This window comes from Lathyrus oleraceus, chromosome 4 (assembly GCF_024323335.1).
Source record: "Lathyrus oleraceus cultivar Zhongwan6 chromosome 4, CAAS_Psat_ZW6_1.0, whole genome shotgun sequence".
NCBI lineage: Eukaryota > Viridiplantae > Streptophyta > Magnoliopsida > Fabales > Fabaceae > Lathyrus > Lathyrus oleraceus.
Window position 1 is genome coordinate 95,506,714 of NC_066582.1, and position 19,883 is coordinate 95,526,596.

Here is a 19,883-nt window from a genome sequence, read left to right on the forward strand (position 1 = left end):
CTCAAGACCAAATGGCTAAGCTACTGATAATGAAATTCCTTTGTAAATTTAAAAATAAACTTAACATGTGTAATCTATAATTGAGATGGAGGAAATATTTTTTTTTTATGCTCTATTATTTATGTTATGTCGTTAATTACTCCAAAGCTTTGTTGTAAATATTTGCTATTAATGTTAATATGGTTTGTTAACTAATGAGAATCATCAAACATTTCACAGTTAAAAAAAATAAATTATAGAATGCTTAAATGCCTTTTTTTACGAGAAATAGGAGTACTATATTTTGTAAATACTCCTAAATAGTTATTTTTTCCGTAATTCCTCACTTTATGCACTTTGTGAAATAATTTGAAGTATGCGTGAAGACAAAGATCTTTACAAATGCAAGTAAAAGACAGTTTACGACCTCCCCCAATGTCTTACCACATGTCAGCTACTAGTAGCTCTGAATTATGGAGCAAATGAATGCGATGGAACAAGTTTTGAAGCGTTGGCGCGTCAACTACGTGCTAGAGTCAAATAGTAGCTCAAAAATATTGAAAAACGTAGTAACACTGTTTTCTAGTAATCTGCAGTTACTACATAGTCCATCTTAACTCAATAAAACTGCTCTATTAACATTAAATAATTGAAACCGATGTACTAGAATGCAACTTACACTTTGTAAAACGCCATATCTCTTTTGGTTTCCTTTGACATCAAATCTTAATACAAGGACAATTTGTACGTGAAACGAAATGAGAGAAAACGACTAGTGAGAAAGTTAACGTAACTAGTATATGATTTGTTTAGTAAGCAACTACTAATAATAAGAACACGAAACTGTATTCAGTACTAGTAATAATAGTATAAGATTGGATTGCTGGATTAACTAGTGGGGTCCAGTATCGTTGTGTCAAAAAGCTCCTCGTTACTCACAATACAAAATTCCCGCCAGCCTGTTATCCACATAAATGGACACCAAGGGCAACTCTGTCATTTACCGTCTATTTGCCACCACTCCTGCCGGCTCCATGTGAATCAGTCCTTCTTTTGCTTTACATGTCACATTCGGATCACACTCTCACTAAACAGCGCGTGATTCATTTTACATTATTTTCCTTAACTCATTATTTTAATGGATTCCAATGCTGATTACTTTTCTTCATGCTTATTCATTACAACTTGTTTTGGTACCATGAGTAATTATCAAAAGCAAGTGACGTCTATGCAAAGTTTATGCTATCATTATGTAACAAACCGGTTTGTTAAAAAAGTAATAATGCCCACTCTAACATACGACAACCATATCAAAACAATTACTACTGCTAATAAAGATTTAACTGTAAAAATCTGAGGAAAATAGCAATTAAAAATCATTAAATGGTCAATCTTAATCGGTACAAGGAACAACTAACCCCCAGCCCCCACTTGCATAAACAATTATCAAACTCTCCACCCTGTAAAAAATAAAAATCATCAAAACTAATAACAATAAAAAAGAAAAAAATTTAAATAAAATACATTAAAGGGAATAATAAAATACACATTAATTGGACCATCACCGCCGGAAAGACCAATAGAGAAATATCGCGCCAAACGCAGAGTAGGCATAAGAGCGACCCACCACCTTGTCTTGTCCTTTTCTCTCTTTTTTTATGATCTTTAATTTTAATTTTAATTCAAAAACAAATACTTTACTTTTCTTTAACAAGTTTTACTACGGTGTGCGCGATCTAGGTGGAGTCCTTGTCTGAGGTGGAGTATGACCCTCAGATCCTTTAGAAGGATCATCAGATGACTGACGAAGACCCTCATCCGTTTCACCGCGATTCATATCCTCAATCATGCGCACCACGTCTTGCATACTTGGTCTCTGATCAGGCACCACAGAAACACAAGCCATCGCTATCTGCAACAACTGAACCATCTCTTCTTCGATATTATGAAACCTCATCAACTCAGCGTCAAAAACCTCTGCGGTCCATTCTTCACGAACAACGGATTGGACCCACCTCGGTAGATCGATTCCTTCTTCGCCTAGTGAAGCTTGATTGGGTGCTTTTCCTGTTAATAGCTCCAACAGCAATACGCCGAAGCTGTATACGTCAGACTTGAAGGTGACTTTTCGGGTTTCTAGGGTTTCCGGTGCACGGTAACCCGCGACCCGGTTTGATGGAGATCCATTTCCGAATAACGGGTTGAGTCCAAAATCCGAAACGCTTGCGTCATTGTCGGGTCCTCGGAGGAGGATGTTGGAAGATTTAATGTTGCCGTGGACTACTTTGCCTGACACGTGGAGGCATGCTAGTCCTCTTGATGCTCCCAGTGCTATTCTCATTCGGTTGTCCCAATCTAACGGTGTTCGCCCAGATCCTCTGCTACCTATATAACCATAATATTTAATTAATATAAAAATGATACTTTAACTAATCATGTCATGATTTATGTCAACTGCTAAAGTAACAAATCAATCTATTTTAGTTGCTATTTTCGTCTCATAGTCTCATGGCCTCTAGCAGTTTTGATTCAGCAAGATATCATATCACAATACAATAATTTGTTCAATGTCGCAGAACGTAGTACAAAAAGCATGAATTTGAGGTTGTTGTTTAGTTTGAGTGTTTTTTTCTCTTTCACTTTGAGTGAACCTAACGTTATTCAAAAGCAAAGCAAAAAAAAAAAGAAGCAGAAATTCCGGTCCTCCTTTTTTATTTTATCAATCAGGGAGGGAAAACAGTCAATGCGACACTACCTTTACTTTTCTCCATTAAAGGAAGAAAAAGAAAAGAACAAAGAACAAAATTAGGTAGAAATAATGTCGGAGAGACATATCATGAGTGCATTGGATGGGGGAAGAAATGTAACAATGGTTAAATGAATTATTAAATAATGAAAAAAAAGACAACCTTACAGCTGAATAATGTATTGAGTTGAGAATGTTTGCTTCAGAAGCATGTTCTACATTATTATGGAGGGAAAAGCATAACATCACAAACTTCCCATTTACGATACCCTCTTCCTATTAAACAATCTCACCCATTGATTCATAAATTAATATGCAAGTAACATTATGAGACTATGAGATTGGTATTAATACCCTCCATCATCAACCCATCTACCAAAAGCTAAGCACTAAGCATTAAGCACGCACATCATTTCACAACAATAAACAAATACTACTACCAATAAACACATTAAAATATTTCTGTGATAGAAATTAAAATAATCTAAATTCCACTAGTGTAACAGCTGTAACAGGAATTTAGTCAAAATTCCAGAAACAGACAACGCTAATTCCATCAAAAAGGTATATCTCCAAATATGAACACAAGGAAATGTCGGAAACACAACACCTCGAAAGTATAAACATCATATATCATATTCATGGAATATTGAATAAAACTTGTACTAGTACTACTCATATAGATATTGTATGAATAATGAATGATTAATTACGTAATTAACAGAAAATTAAGCATAATGATGTTGATAATATCGTACCGTGAAGTAGAGCAGATAAGCTACCAGCGGGCGTGTAATCATAAACAAGCAATTTCTCATCTTTAGAGAAGTAAAATGCTCTAAGAGGAACCACATTCTCATGCTTAATTTTACCCAGAATCTCCATTTGCATCTCAAACTCTTTCTTTGTTACAACAACATCTTTCAACCTCTTAACAACCACCGTAGTTCCTTCTTCCAACACCGCCTTATACGAAGTCCCAACGCTTCCCTTTCCCAAAACCTCCGCAGAAGCCCTAAGCAAATCTTCCAAATCGAAACTGTATATTCCTCCCTCAAAGAACACCAATTTGTTCCTCTCTGCTTCGGCCGAACCACCGGTTATATCGTCCTTGGAAGACGATGTTCCAGCTTCTGCAGGCACAGCGCGAGCCGCCGCGACAACTGGCTTAGGTGGTTTCGCTGGTTGCCGGCGACGTTTCCGGAGACAGAGTAATAAGAGTAGAAGCAGTAACGCTACGAACAGAACGGAACCAACTACAATTGCAACAATGGCGCCGGTGGAAAGCTTCTTAGATTTCTTCCCAGGTTTAATGACCGGTGGAATGGAACCCGGTGACGGTGCCGGCGCTGGAAAAAACGGGCTACACGATTTCAATGGTGGACCACAGAGATTTATGTTTCCGGCGAAGGAAGCTTCAGGGAATTTCGACAGCGTATTGGGGATTGAACCGTTGAGATTGTTATTAGAAACATCAAAGCCGTTCAAATTTGCAGTAACGCTTGGAAGGCTACCGGAGAAGGTGTTATTCTCCAAGAAGAGACCACTGAGGTGAGTCAAGTTGTTAATGGAGAAAGGTATCGAACCCGAAAAGTTGTTGGAAGAGAGATCCAAGCGAGTCAAACGAGTTAACCGAGTTAAACCAGATGGAAATCCACCGGAGAATTTATTCTTCTGAAGATATATACTACGAAGAAAAGTCAAATTAGAGAAATCGGAAGGGATCTCGCCGGTGAGACCATTAGAACGGAGACTGAGAACACGAAGATTCGTTAGCCTTCCGATTGTGTTTGGTGGGACCCGACCCACGAGTCCAACGGCGGGTAAACGGAGCGAATAAACATAGGAACTTGAAGCGTCGCATTGAACACCGACCCAGTTACAAACGGAATCGGAAGCGTTCCATTGAACACGGTTAGAGTGTGGTGTTTGTGAAATGAAAGCAAGGAGAGCTTGCTTGTCCTGAGTCGGCTCCGAGTTAACTCGGAAACAACTCAGCTGCAGAAATAAATGAAAAATAATAAAAATAATAGAAGACATTTTTTTTTTGTTGAATTGAAAATTAATGAAGATGGGAGAAGAATGTGGTTTGAGTTAAGCTCAAAAAAGCCATGAGAAAAACAGAAAAAGAGTGATAGAAATTGTGTGAGTGAGAGAGAAGCTATGTAATGTGAAGAGAGAAGGTACAGGTTACAACAACACACAGTAGTATAATAGTATCACGAGGTTCTCAAAAGTGAAAAACCAAATAAAGCTGATGCTACTACTCTTGTTTACTGGTCCTAACTCCTTAAGTTTCTTCCTTTTATTTTAAGAATCACTTAATTTCGTTTGCAACGCCTTTTCAGTTTTATTACTTCCCACGCGCTTTTCCACCGCGTGCAGGCCTTTCAAAAAATAATGCGTTTTTTGTATAACTAAATTATTGTTGCTACTACCGTGAACAGCTTGCAAGCAAATTCTATTTAAGTGAGTTAACAAGTATTTTTTTTGTTTGTTTTAACTTTAAGGTGTTACATGGCATTGGTATATGGTCTTGGCTTGGGAAGAGACGGCAATAAAAAAATGAAGTGACAAAGTAAAACAAAGGTGTTTGTCGCTGATATGTTGTTGTAGGATAGAGGCACATGTAAGATGACACTTTCTTTTGACAGATGTAAGATCAGATTATGTTGTTGATAATGTGTTATTTTGTTAGCTTGCTTGTGTATATAAATTTAGAAATTATTTGTGAATTGAAAATTAGTTGAATTATTGACTTTTTTTTTAGGATAAAGTATGAATAATATAACATGATAATTCCATCTTGTCACAAAAGAGGTATTACAAAGTTCATTAAGTATAAGCAATATGGTATTGCCTTGCTCATTCATTGTAATTTATGATTGATGTGTCGCTTGTATGAGTCGACATATGCATCGAATGTGTCGACACATGACTTACATAGGTTGGCACATGCATTAAAAATCATAAAATATTTGCATTTTTTTTAAATCTCTTATATTCCTTTTTGCCTCCAACTTGCATACATATATATACTGTTGGTGTAAGCCCTAGAGGTCAATACTTTTGGTACTTGTATCGAATTATTTATTAATAATAAAAGGCTTTTTTTTATTATGTTTGTTTAATAAAGTCCATGGAATAGCTAGTCCGTTTAATGTATCAAGTGTGACTTAATCACGAGATCTCATTAAACATAAGGACAATATTCTTAAAGTATCCGTAGTCGAGCTTTGTTGTGAAGTGGGATAACATTAAAGCATTAAGACTATTATGTATATAGACTGATGGTCACATCTCATGGATCCTTGATAAGGAGTTATCAAGTCTTAAACATAGACATGAATATTAAGAGTAATATTTATATTGGATTGACCCGCTATGAGAATACTATATAGAATGTTATGTAAAGTGTCATAAGTTATTCTCATGGTGATAATGGTGTATACCATCCTTCGACCTGAAACCACTGTGGACCCTAGATGTAGAGTCGAGTGTCTTATTGATGATCAAACGTTGTCCATAACTGGATGACCATAAATACAGTTGATGGGTACTCCACGAAGCATGCTGAGGGACATGAGTGACCTAGATGGAATTTTCTCATCCTGCGTAACAGGATAAATGTCTACGGGCCCAATATTGAACTGGACAAGGATGACACGGTCTTTGCCTTGTGTTCAATATAGACATAAGGGAAAAAGGGTAATTGTACACATAAGTATTATCACAAAAGGATTTGTCAAATCACATGACATTCTCGTGTCTTGGGTAGCCGTGATGTGTTGCTAGATACCGCTCATTATTTATTATGTTAAATACGTGATTTAATATAATTGCTAATGTCGCGAAAGCCTACAGGGTCACACACACAAAAGGACGGTGTAGCGGTAAATTCATGACCATTAAGCTATGGATAAACTTAACGTCAATAAAACCAGAGTCACCACCGCGCTTTTATTGTTTCCAAAGGAAAGGGGAAAAGTACGAATAAAACCCAAAGATAAGAAGTTTTCAAATCAAAACTAATAAAATACCGGAGATTACAAGTAAGGGGGTTGGTTACACAGAGGGAAGGTGTTAGCACCCAAAGTGTCCTAGGTACTCATAGGGAGCCCTTTCTTGTGTGCATGTGTATTTTTGTATAAAATGATGTTTGCAATAAATAGAGTGGGGGCATGAGAGAAGAATTTATTAATTATATTTTTGTGTTTGACAAGACCTTCGGACTTGTGTCTACGTACCAACATAAAAATGAGGGATCAAAACCTCGTAGTTCGTGGTATAAATTTCAAAGTGAATGAGTTGCTTTTAACAAAATTTTAAATTTAACAAAGGCACAAGAGGCCTAAAAAGGTTTGAATGAGTGTTATTTCTTTTTTACTTTTGAAATTTTAACTCAAGTATAGTTAAGTTCATTTACAATTTTGATTAAGAAAAGAGTTTAAAATGCAATGGCATAAGTCCAAAGTTTCTAATTTGCAATATGGTCAAAGTTTAGAAATCACAAACAAAGAAGATTTTAAAAGGAGGAGAGATTTGAAATTAAAGAAATGGGGAGGAGATGAAGAGACTAATTCTAAGCACAAATTTAAAAGTTAAGAGTTGAAAAGATGTGACCAATGGGCTGCAATCCAATAGACAAGAATGTCATATAGAAACCCAAATATCTCTTGAACTTTAAAATCAAGCAATGGCAATACACACATAGCAAGGTGAAGAGCAAGGCATCAAATAAAGATAGTCACATCCAAGCTTAGCAACTCCATGATCTTCTTCATAATTCCCCATGTATCAGATGACTTCAAAGATAGGCATTGGACACAGGTTCAAAATAACAGCTTCAATATGATCATGTTGCAGATGAACTCCAATGGATCTTCAATATTGTATTAGATGAAAGTTCACTTTACAAGCACTTGATTTTTTGAAAGTTGGCATTGGCCAAGTCATTTTGCATAGGGAGTGTTGCCTAATATCCAATGTCTCAGATCAAATCCAACAGTCCACACAAATGTTTTTTAGGGTTTTTGTTGTTATTATGTACATTAAGGTCAAAAGACCACAACACAAACAAGTATAAACAAACACAATATATTCACAAGATATGGCTCAAATGAGCAAAGTGAAAATGACATTAAAAGTAAACAAATTGAATGGTATAAATAATGGCAAATGAAATAAGACTTAAAATTAAAGTACATAAAAGTAAATGGCTTGAAATTAAATGTTAGTTGTTAGTTGATTAGAAGTTAGTATTGCTTTTGCTTTTGTTTTGTTTAAGTCATTCTTTGGAGAACACTCAACCCACTTATCAAAAGCATGGATCCTTGAACCAAGACATCTTCCAAAGGCAGGAAAAAATGCCAAGTTTCCACACAATACCATGAAAGAGGGGAGACTTACAATCTCACTTACTAGAATGCTATGCCTTTTTGTGTCACAAATTTAGCAATGTGTTAAGCAATCGTAATTGGACTTATGTAGAAGTCACAACTATTTGAGGTCGGGTAATAAGAATTTTAGTGTTAATGCATGTTAGAGACATGATATTATGAACCATGCTCCTAAAACATACCACACTTGAAAAGAATATGCAAAAGAGGTGGATCTAATCTCATCCATACTTATGTTGATTTTACAATCAACTAGCCTTAGGATATGGAGATATCATAGGTCCATGAAATGAATGAGAAGAGAATGGGATAGAGATGAAGAGGGAGGGGAAATAGAATCAACACAAATTGATCAAAGGAGGACTTTTATCAAATTAAAATCATCCATTCGTTTTGGGAGATGAAATGTACATTTCATCAATCCTCTAAATCCAATGATTTTAACTCAATAAAGTTAAATCAACCTTCACGAAGGCCCAATAACACAAGTCAAACTCAACAAGTCAATATCAAATGCTCAACACAATTTATTTTGCAATTAAACAATTAAAATCAATTAAATAATGCATTAAATTAAATTATGATTTGTCAAATTCCTAAAACCTCATCAAAGCACCAAAGAAATGGTCATGAGATTTATCATAGGTCAAACAAGGTCAAAGGACCTTGTAGAAAAAATTTCATGATTTTTGGAAACTTAAAACTATTTTTAAACAATTAAAAAAATCACAAAATCAATTAAATCATGAAAAATATTAATAATGATCCAAAAAATAATTTTAATTCAGAAAATGAAAGAGGAATTTATTTAAATTTTTTTGGTGAAACTCTCATATTTTGTTGGATCAATATTAAAATTAATATGAATTAATGAAAATAAACCAAATAAAATGAAAATCAGAAAATAAGAAAAAACGTGGACCACTTGAGTTCCCTCATTAATTGAGGTGGCAGATCAAGTGGCTCTCAGCGCGCTTTCCACCATGGTCTTGAGTCAGCGCGCCACACAAGTGGTAATCCAAACCAACGCGCGAGATTAAAACATTTGAAATGGATCCTATGGTTCTGATGACTGCCAACTCACCACCGGAGCCAAAGCTCCGGTCTCCTTCTACGGTGAGCCTCACCGGACTGGTTCAGTCACAACCATCACCAAAATTAAAAAGAAGGACATGGTTTTAAAGTAAAAATGGCACTGAGCTCGAATCTGGCCTCAATTTATCCTAACTCCAAGTATATTGAGAGATACAAGGAGTTGAAATTTGAGGTGCACGATCTGAGTTGCTTCGATTTGACCTCAAAGAAACTCAATCTTGTTGCCTACATTGGTAGGACTTCAGACAACCAAAGATCCAAGAGAATTATGGAGAATTAAGTGAGAATCAAAGAGATTAAAATTTATGGAAAATACCTTCAATGTAGGTCTGAATTCGATTGTTCTTGCTCTTGCTTGTGCTTGATCTTGCTCAGGATGCTTGAAGGAGTAGAATAGAATGATCAAAAGGCTTTGGATCCTTGGAGATTTGAATCTCAAAACAGTGAGATTCAAACTCAATTTCCAAATGGAAATTATCAAGATTATCCTTTGGAATGGGAGGGTTTGAATGGTTGGGATCAAAGTTGGCGCGCAGGGTCCTCAATTCTGAACCTAAAGGTCTCTATTTATAGCCAATTGATTTGATATTTGCACACTTGAACATGGAATCCCAAAATATCAATGAGTGATGCATGGGTGCATGGGCGTGTATAGGCCCATGAAATCATGTCATTTGGTCCATAACTGAATACAAACAAGTCTGAGATCATGTTGGAATGTCATGCATTGGTGTGTGGAAGTTTCAAGTTCAATCATGCCAAATGATGATGCAATGTTCAAGTCATGCGCAACCCATTAAAATCTTGTCAAAAATGGATGAAATTAGTCTTTTTGGAAAGGTTAGATCAAGAGGAACAACTTTCATGTTGGGCACTTTTTCATTTGAAGCTTGTATCATGATGAATTTTGAGGTGGAAGTTGGTAAAATCAAACATGTTAAAAAAAATTCTAAGTGTCAAGCCGTATGTTCACTTATTCCACCTTGGCTAACTTTTTATGTGAGCTTCAAATGAGAAAAGTGTCTTCATAAAAGTTGTAGATATCTCAAAAGTCCTTCAAAATGGTCACAAATGTGACCTCATTTGGATTTAATATGAAGGAGTTATGCATTTTTGAACTTGAGGAAAATCACTTATTCGATGGCATTAGTCCAAAATGACCTATAATGTATCCTCATATCACATGCTCATAAAAGTTGAATTAGATCTTCCTCAAAACATCAAAGTTGAAGTAGACATCTTGAATTTGATTGTGTAACTTGTAAATCTTTCATCTCATAAAAATTGAGCAAGTTATGTCCTTGGGAAGTTGACCTTCAAATTAGGGTTTAGACAAAATGACCTATAATCTTTCACCATAAAAAATGACTTTCCAAGAAAAACTAGCTCTAGACCTTAACATGAAAGTTGTTTGTAATGTCATCTAGAGTAACTTTGATCTTGGAATAATTTTCATATGATAAAAATTGTAGGAGATAGGGTATAGGGAACCCCAGTTTTGATCAGATGAATTCCTCTGGTCAACTACCATTAACCAACTTGCTATCTTGCAATTCTCTTGACTTTTGGGACTCATGGGAGATCATATATGCATAAGATGATGAAATTTTAAGTATCCCTTTAAATATTTGATCAATTATTGAAGAAGCTTGTTGGAGAATTTACACAAGATACCTAGATGAATTAGGGTTTCCAAGGCAAACCAACTCCAAACTCTTGATGATTTATTGATCAAAATAATATGTAAAGATCATGGAGATTCATATATTATGCTTAGAGCCATAGTAAACCAATCTTGATTAAGCTCCTTGCACTGAGGGTCTTAAACCCTAGATGTGAGCTTGATAGATCAAAGGTGAGCACATGCTCTACCTACAAAAGAGTTAGTTTATACAAAGACATATTTTTGGTATTTTGGTTAGTAAAATGATAAAAATACAAAGTATGATACAATCACATGATGCTTGGTGATATCTCCCAATGCAAACCCAATGGATGAGGGGTAAGGAGGATGACAAGGTGTGATCCCAATGCCAATGCATATGATGAGATAGCATGAGGAATCTTAGCGTCAAAATTAGGGTCTTACAACTGCCCTTATTTAAGGATGTTCTAACTGAGGAGATGAAGGTTAAAATCTTCGCATCGACTCAGTAGAATGGGCTTAAATAACAACATATAGAAACAAATTTTGGTCCCTAAGAGACCTCATGATGCATATGATATGAATGTTAAAATAAATCTCTATGGGGAAATGACACTACAAAGGAAAAGAATCCGGAGAGACTGGAAGTCCACAGGAGCATAATGCATTCCATAAGGAAAACTCACTGGGGAGACATAGATTTTGAGGGGATAAAAGGGTTGCATGTAGGCCAGACCACGACTTAAAAACTGATGGGGGACTACGAGGGATTCTATGAAAAATAAATCAATAGAAAGACTCAGTCGGGAAACAGAAGGACATTTGCAGGGGAAAATGGGTATATCAGAGCAAAAGCTGAAATACTCGAGCCAAGAAGGAAAATGGCGATTTCACTAAGGAAATGCGCACTCACACTCAACTGGGGAAGAAATGATCTTCGACACAGGAGTAACAGAAGTATATTATCCATTACCGGTTACTGGGTAAGGAGATAACAAAATCTGACAGGGAGAACATCTGTTACCGGTTATGGTAAACATATCAAGGATGACTCGCTGAGGGCATCCAGGAGGCATATTCATTACTGGTTGCTGGGTAAGAATAAGCTGTTGGGAAAGCCAAAATTGGATTTACAACTACCAGTTACTGGGCAGAAGACCAAAGGGAGAGAATATCCAGCACTAGTTAAAGTGAACATATCAAGGATAGGAAAGGAAATCCGTCATAGGTTAAGATGAACATATCAAGGATAAACTTGCCTGGGGATGTTTAAGGAGGATATCTATCATCGGTTAGGATGAACATATCAAGGATAAACTGCTTGAACAAAGTAGGAATTATATCTATCGAATGCTGGATAGAATACCAGAAAGAGAATATATGTCACCGGTTAGGATGAACATATCAAGGATAGACTCCGAAGGGAGGAATAGGAATTACATCTATTAGTTACTGGATAGAATACCGGAAAGAGAATATTCGTCACCGGTTAGGATGAACATATCAAGGACAAACTCTGCAAAAGGGAGAAAAATAGGATTTACAACTACTGGTTATTGGGCAGAAGATCGCAAAGAGAAGGAAACCCGTCATCGGTTAGGATGAACATATCAAGGATTAACTTTCTGGGGAATAAAACAGGGATTACAACTACCTTTTTACTGGGTAGAATACCAAAAATGAGAGAATATCCGTCACCGGTTAAGATGAACATATCAAGGATAAACTCGAAGCAGGGGAAGAAAATATCAGTCATCAGTTAAGATGAACATATCAAGGATATACTTCCTGGGAAACATAAAAAATGAATCCGCTGGGGAGAAAAAGGGTTACTATTGTCGGGTATTGGACAAAGGTAACAAACTGCAAACTAAGGAGAATATTACCAGTTACTGGGGTAATAGACTCTTAGAGGACCAAAGTCATCTATCTAAGGAAGATCTAGAAAGAAACGGTCAATCAAGACTCAACCCAATAAGGATATAACTCAAGGGGATTGGTTCCATCCAGGTAATCAACTGAGGAGGAAACTGAAATAATAATCATCCACGAGGAAATAACTCAGTAGGGAATAGGAGAAAGGTTAAAGTCTTTATGCTTAAGGGGCTGACACTTTACAATTAAAGGAGGACAAACACATCGAATCTGCATGGCGATAAAGTACCACCATGGCAGAGAGTCAAAATAACAATGAATCACAAGGTGTAATAATGCAATAATGAAGTTATATGGTGCATATGTATATGCATGCGTATATGTATATGTGATGATCATGCTGACAAAACGATTGCAAAGGATACAACTATCGTTGATTTGAATCATCAAAACGATCGCAAAGGATACAACTGCTAGAGAAGAGATCGAACACCTCGAAGGCTTGACCCTGGTTGGGGAAGAAAGGAGAGGATCCGCTGAGGAAACTGTTGTCAACTCTGCGGGGAATTTTAGGTCAACACCATATCACATGGGAGACAACCCTGCAGGGGATGAACACAAATAGCTGCTCAGAAACTCTGACTGGGGATGAATATGACGACGACTTGTGGGGTGGGGGGAACAAAATTATGTCGAAACTATGCAAATTGCTGTAATAAAATGCCTACAACCCGAGGGAGGACAACAAACATAGCTGAGGATGACGACGAACTCAGCTGGGGAAACCAACAAACATCGGATACTAAAAAGATGATGGGGATGAAACAGGGATCACGCCAATTGCTTGGGGAGAATCAATAATTCTCCACATTTAGGGCTTACTGCTTTCAAACCGATGTTGATATTCCTCTTGAATGAAATCGATTGCTTAAAATAATTGCTTTTATATATTTAAGAAAACATGATTTTTACTTTAAAAATTTTAATTTCCAAAATGATCATAATAAAATTTAAATCTATTTTGTTGAATTAAACGAGAGTAGAAACAATTGGATAAAAGCTCAACTTTATTTAATAGAATGGTAGTCTGTAAATGACAAGACTCCATAGATCTTTACAAAAGTTGAAAATGGTAATTTACATGGAAAAGGGCTACATTGAATTTAATGATCACTAATCCTTCTACCAACTCTTGATATCCATTGTGCTTTTGGCGACTGCTGGAGATAGTGAACCAAAATCTAACAATGTGCTCAAGACAAGTCTTCAAAACTGGAGATCAGCAGGATGCAGTTACTTGCCATATTCCCTAATTTTTGCATAAATTGCCCCAAGGTGGGGTACTCAATTTATCGAGATAACTCTTTCTATTTTATGTCTCTAAATTTTGCCTGGATCACCCCTTTCGGGTTCAATCCACCGAGACGCTCATTTTTGCCTAAGCCGCCCTTTCAGGTTTTCAACTTAGCGAGTTGTTCTTTTCTTTTTAGGCAAAGTATTTCTTGACTGCATTTGCATTCACAGGACGAGTGAACTTTTCACCATCCATAGTTGTAAGAATCAAAGCACCTCCTGAAAAGGCTCTCTTGACAACATATGGGCCTTCATAATTAAGAGTCCATTTGCCCCTAGAATCTGGTTTGAAAGATATAATCTTCTTTAGCACAAGGTCACCTTCTCTAAACACACGAGATTTAACCTTCTTATCAAAAGCTTTCTTCATTCTCTGTTGGTACAATTGACCATGACACATGGCAGTCAACCTCTTCTCTTCAATCAAATTCAGCTGATCAAATCTGGTCTGACACCATTCAACCTCAGTCAACTTGGCTTCCATCAAGACACACAATGATGGGATCTCAACCTCTACCGGGAGCACATCTTCCATTCCATAAACAAGTGAGAAAGGGGTTTCCCTTGATGAAGTGCAAATGGATGTACGGTACCCATGTAAAGAAAATGAGAGCATCTCATGCCAATCCTTGTACGTTACAACCATTTTCTGGATGATCTTCTTAATGTTCTTGTTTGCAGCTTCAACAGCCCCATTCATTTTAGGTCTATGTTGAAAAGTATATTTTCGGCAAATATTTTAATATCATATCCACAGAGATTGGTTGTTATTACCGCCGTTCTATAATCCAAATTGTTATAAGTTTAGAAAGTAACCAAGTTGTTTTGTTTGAAAAGTTATCTTTTGAGTAAAATGTCTCTAAAACAATAAAATAGTTTTAATCAAATGTAAAAGGCTTGACAAGATTGGAGTTCACTATTCAAATTGCTTATGATTCCTTATGACAACTATATAGATTCAAGATTATTGATGATGTTCAAGTATCCTCTCAATGTCATTTATGTCTAAATGATATTGTGATATTCACTATATTAATCTTTAGACGATTTCTCCACCTAAATATCAATATAGCAATCTTTAATGATTGATACAAAAGAAGAGTAGTGAATAAATCTATTTCTACAACTTATTCACTACTTGAAAATATATTTTATATCAAGACTTAAATAATCTCTTTCAACAACTACTCAAATCTCATATTCAACTTAGGGCAAAAATATCATTCAATACATCAACAATCTTTTATCATATATAAGAGTCAAATGAAATACATAAACAAATAGGAATAGCTACTACCTCCAATCTTGACAAAATGGGGTTTAGCTCCTCATCATCATTTTGGAAAGCAAAAGGAAATGATAAGAAATATGTTTTTCTCCCTTACAAAATATCAAACTATGAATGAATGAATGAACAATTTCCATTTTGTTTTCTAAAAGGGTTGACCTTTCCTAAAATGCTCATTTTCATCTAAAGCTGAAAAGCCCCCTAAAACAGATACAGAAATGGCAAAACACAGTTGGCCTTGAAAACAGCACACTTGGCCAAAACAGCTTGCTGGATTCGCAAGGTTCGCGACGCGAACTGAAGCTACTTCAGCTTCCTTGCTTTGCAAGCTTCATCCAAAGATTCTTCCCAATGTTAATCTTCAAAAATAGGCCTCCAAATTGCATTCAACACTTCTTCCAAATTATGATTATGCATTCCGAAGCTCTCTTGTCCAAAAATTCTACAAAACTAACAAATATGTGAAATAACAACTCAAAACAACATAAATTAAACCTAATTGCATTTATACAAAATAGTGAGAATAAAAGTATGTAATTACATCAAAAATTGGTAAAAGGGACCAATAAAAATATATAAAAAGTATTACTAATTGGTCCCTAACAACTCTCCCCAACTTAGCATTTTGTTTGTCCCTAAACAAAAGTTTCCACCATCACAACCAAAGCAATGACATAAAAGATTGAAATAAGGATTAACCAAAGATATTCAAATGGTTCAAAAGTGTTAGGCACTTTCTCAATCCACCTATCTCAATTCTAGACAAAACATGAATAAGAGAAATGGTTGGGTGCAAAAATCATACCAAGGAATTCAAAGCCATGTATGTCAAAATTGAATCAAACTTACACACACATCATAGTAATGATGAATAACATAAAGGTTTACTTTCACTCATCCAAGCAATTAAGTCAACAACAACTCAAATCATGCGGTCATCAAAACAAATACCAAATAATGTGAAAAATGAGAATCAAGAGGTCTTTCAAGGGTTGTAATGTGGCTTGGGTTACAAGAAAGGATATGATTAAGAGAATTTAAAAAAAATTGCCTATCTTAAGGGAGCATTCCCAAACATTCAACTCTACATAATTTCCATTTCTTTGATCCCCGTCTTTTTTCTTTTCTTTTTCTTTTCACATCCACACAACCATGAGCCTTTTCTTTGTTTTTTTCTTTCTTTTCTTTTTCTTTGCTCTATGGTTTCAAGGGTGATTTCTTTTTCTTGTTTCTTTTCATATTTTCACCCTTTCATAAAAACTCACTTCTCCAAGTTTCTAATCAACTCTTTTTACTTTACTCTCCCCAACTTTAGATTCCAAAATCAAATTTATTCAATAATGCTCCCTACTTAGACATAAGCAAAAGGCAAAATTTGCAAACAACTCGGTTTGAGGGTTCAATTGACACGAAAGAAATTAGGATTCATTTATTCACAAATTTTTTAATTGATTTTACACTTATCAATCAAATGAATCCTAAAGTAAGCTCAAATGGGGTTAACTAAGGATTACTCCTCACAAGGTTCGTTGATTCAAAACTTTTTGGTCAAGTGGTTTTTCTCAACAAACAATGCCTCTATCATTTTCAAAATTTTTACACAAAAATAGATTGATGCATGATTTAGCATGATAAGAATGAGTTGAAATAATGCTTGGTTTCCCACATTTTAGTGTACAATGGAAAGCCTCCTCACAATTGGTTAAGTCCTATTTTGATTAAAAAATGACATGTATTTCAATGAATTTATGATATGGAATTTGCACACACCATCAAACTACTCATGTTAAGTCTAGAAAGCGATAAAGTGTACCTTGAAATGCCGACACTAATTCTTATCATCACCACTCGAAGTGTCCTATGCTTCTTTCTTTGCGAACATTTCTTGGTTGCTTTAAGCTTGACTTAAGAGTAAGAACAATTAAACAAAAAAATGTTGGTAAACCAAATTCATTGTAACACACTTAAATCTCACAGATTATTCATGCAATTAACAAAACAAACTAACAAACCAAAGTTTTGGTGAACTAGAGCCACCCAAAAGTACAATCAAAATTTTACAAAAGCAATAATAATACAAAGAAAACTCAAAATAAAAACAAACTCTAAAATTCACAAACTCCTCAATCTTCCTCCTCTTGGCTACCACCAACGAATCCAAGGACGTCCTTCATCTCATCGTCATGGGTTGCACCACCTCCTGCACCCCCCATAAAAGCTGGTCTGCCCTCAGGCCAATTAGCATAAGCAACATATTCCGCCTAGGAAGGAAATGTGCGGGCTTCAGGTGCAAGGAAAGTGTTCTGAATTTGTTGCTGCATAGCATCAAAGATAAATGATTGAGACCTCCTAGAGGCCTCAAAGCTCTCACAGCAATAATTAGCAAATGCCATCTGATCGAAAGCTGGAGTAGTGTGAGCTCGGGGTCTAGAGGATGAAGTCCCAGCTCCTTCGGATCTGTCCATCTGGCTTTGGCAAAACCTGTTCAGATAAGCATCATTAATAACACTAGTGATAGAGAAATGTACTTCATCCGGAATGGGAACATTTTCCCGTCGGCAAAGTCCCATAATCAGCCCCGGGTATGCAAGAACACCTTCTTTCCCACCAAACTTTGTTCCGCTTATAGCCATCTTGCGCATTTCCCCCGCAATGATTGATGCTACATCAACAGATTTGCCGATCATGATGTAATATAGTAAACACCCTACATCCAAAGGGATAGTGGTGTTGTGGCTCCTTGGCCGGATATTTTTCAACAGCAGCACCAAAAATGCCCTTGCCTCCAGATTTAGATTTTCTCTCTTCCATGACTTTGGGAGTCCTTGATCATTTAAGTCAAATGTCTTTCCTTCAAGCATAAGGTAGCGCTCATCGCTGGAAGATCCCAAACGTTGGCCAATTCCTTGGTACGATACTCGCACCGCTCATTCTCTCCCAAGGTGAGAGGATTACCAAGATATGTGTTAATTGCATCTCTGCCGAAAGAAATAATCTTGCCTCTTACTCTTGTTTGGTAATTGAAAGCTACTCCCTCTTCAAGATGCAAAGCATTGGCATAAAACTCTCGCACAATGTCGTAATTGATTGCCGACTCTGGTTCACAAAGTTTTCTCCATCTTCTTCTCTTAAAATTTGATACCAAATTTCGATAAGTCCCACCCGGTGATAAGCGGATGAACCTTTCTGGTTGGATGGTTCTCTTGATTAATTTTTCAAATCTTTTTTCATGTTCATCACTTAAGAACCGTCTCAATGAACGAGAAGGACCGGAAGACATGGTTTTTGTTCTCTTAGACATCTGCAACAAAAATCAGAACAACCACACAACAAACCATAAAGGGAGTTAACAATCACAAGCATAAAACATGAGACTGGAATTTCCCAGTTCGCGGCGCGAAGGCCCGTTCGCGGCGCGAACCCTGCGAACCAGGAAAATTCCAGGTGCCTTCTAGGGTTCCTAAGGTTTGCACCACCAAAAGTCATAATCACAATCTCTATCGTCATCCTAATCTGAATCCACTTTAGACATGCAAGGTTATTTCTAGAATCAAATTCCAATCTTAGCAAAACCCTACTCTTACCTAAGCGAGAAACTAAAAAGGAATGGGAAGAGAACAAACATACCTTGTTGAGATTCACTTGATTCTTTGTTAACAAGTTGGGATCTGGGAGATGGAGAGGGAAATTTTTGAGTTTTGGAAGTTTTGGAAGTGGGGTTGTTGAAGAAAAGTTGCTGCTTTATGAAAATAAGAATGGACAAAAAATAACCTAAACAGAATTTAAGTGGTTCTGCCACGCTCCGTTCGCTGGGCGAACGTTGTTCGCGGCGCGAACTGAAGCTTTCCATTCAGTTCGCGAGGCGAAAGATGATCGCGGGGCGAAATGAAGGAATTTCTGAAAAATTAATCTGCAGTGGACAGAACTCAAGTTTCACAATAAAAGACACAACAAAATATCATAACAGCGGAATTGAGAAAATTTAAAATGCAGACTTACAACGTTGGGTTGCCTCCCAACAAGCGCTTTGTTTAACGTCGTTTTAAGCTCGACGGTTCAATGATTCTCTTCACGATCCGGCTTTATTGAGCAACTTACCCAGGGGCTTTGTTGTCTTTAAGAGGTTCTTGATGATCCTTCGATAAAATCTGATACCACCCTTTTTCGGAACTACTTGCACCAGACTCACCCATTCACCATCGGAGATAGGACAAATCATCCCGGCCTCCAATAGTTCGACAACTTCCTTCTTTTTCAGCACTCGTATCAATTGATTCTCCTCTTTTGTGGACAAGGTATTGCTAATGATCACCGGTTTAGTACAATCATCACCAAGGAACACATACTTCAAGTGTGGCTCTAGTTTTGGCTCTTCCACTTTCTTTGTCATATCCAAGCCTTCGTTTGTCTCTTCATGATAAACAAGCTCTCCACAAGACTCTAATTCATGCAACATTCCTTCAATCTCTTTTCCTTCATTTTCGGTCGAAACTTTGTAGACTC

The 19,883-nt window shown here is 36.5% G+C and overlaps 1 protein-coding gene across 1 annotated transcript; it reads right to left on the reverse strand.

Moving 5' to 3' along the window:
- Positions 1 to 1,323: 1,323 nt before the first annotated feature.
- On the reverse strand, positions 1,324 to 5,015 carry LOC127073623 (probable inactive receptor kinase At2g26730). The gene is made up of 2 exons (XM_051014797.1): positions 3,484 to 5,015; positions 1,324 to 2,364 (listed from the first exon to the last, which is right to left on the reverse strand). The coding sequence occupies exons 1-2, from the start codon at positions 4,763 to 4,765 to the stop codon at positions 1,700 to 1,702; spliced, it is 1,947 nt and encodes a 648-aa protein (XP_050870754.1). The 5' UTR covers positions 4,766 to 5,015; the 3' UTR covers positions 1,324 to 1,699.
- Between the last annotated feature and the right edge of the window lie 14,868 nt (positions 5,016 to 19,883).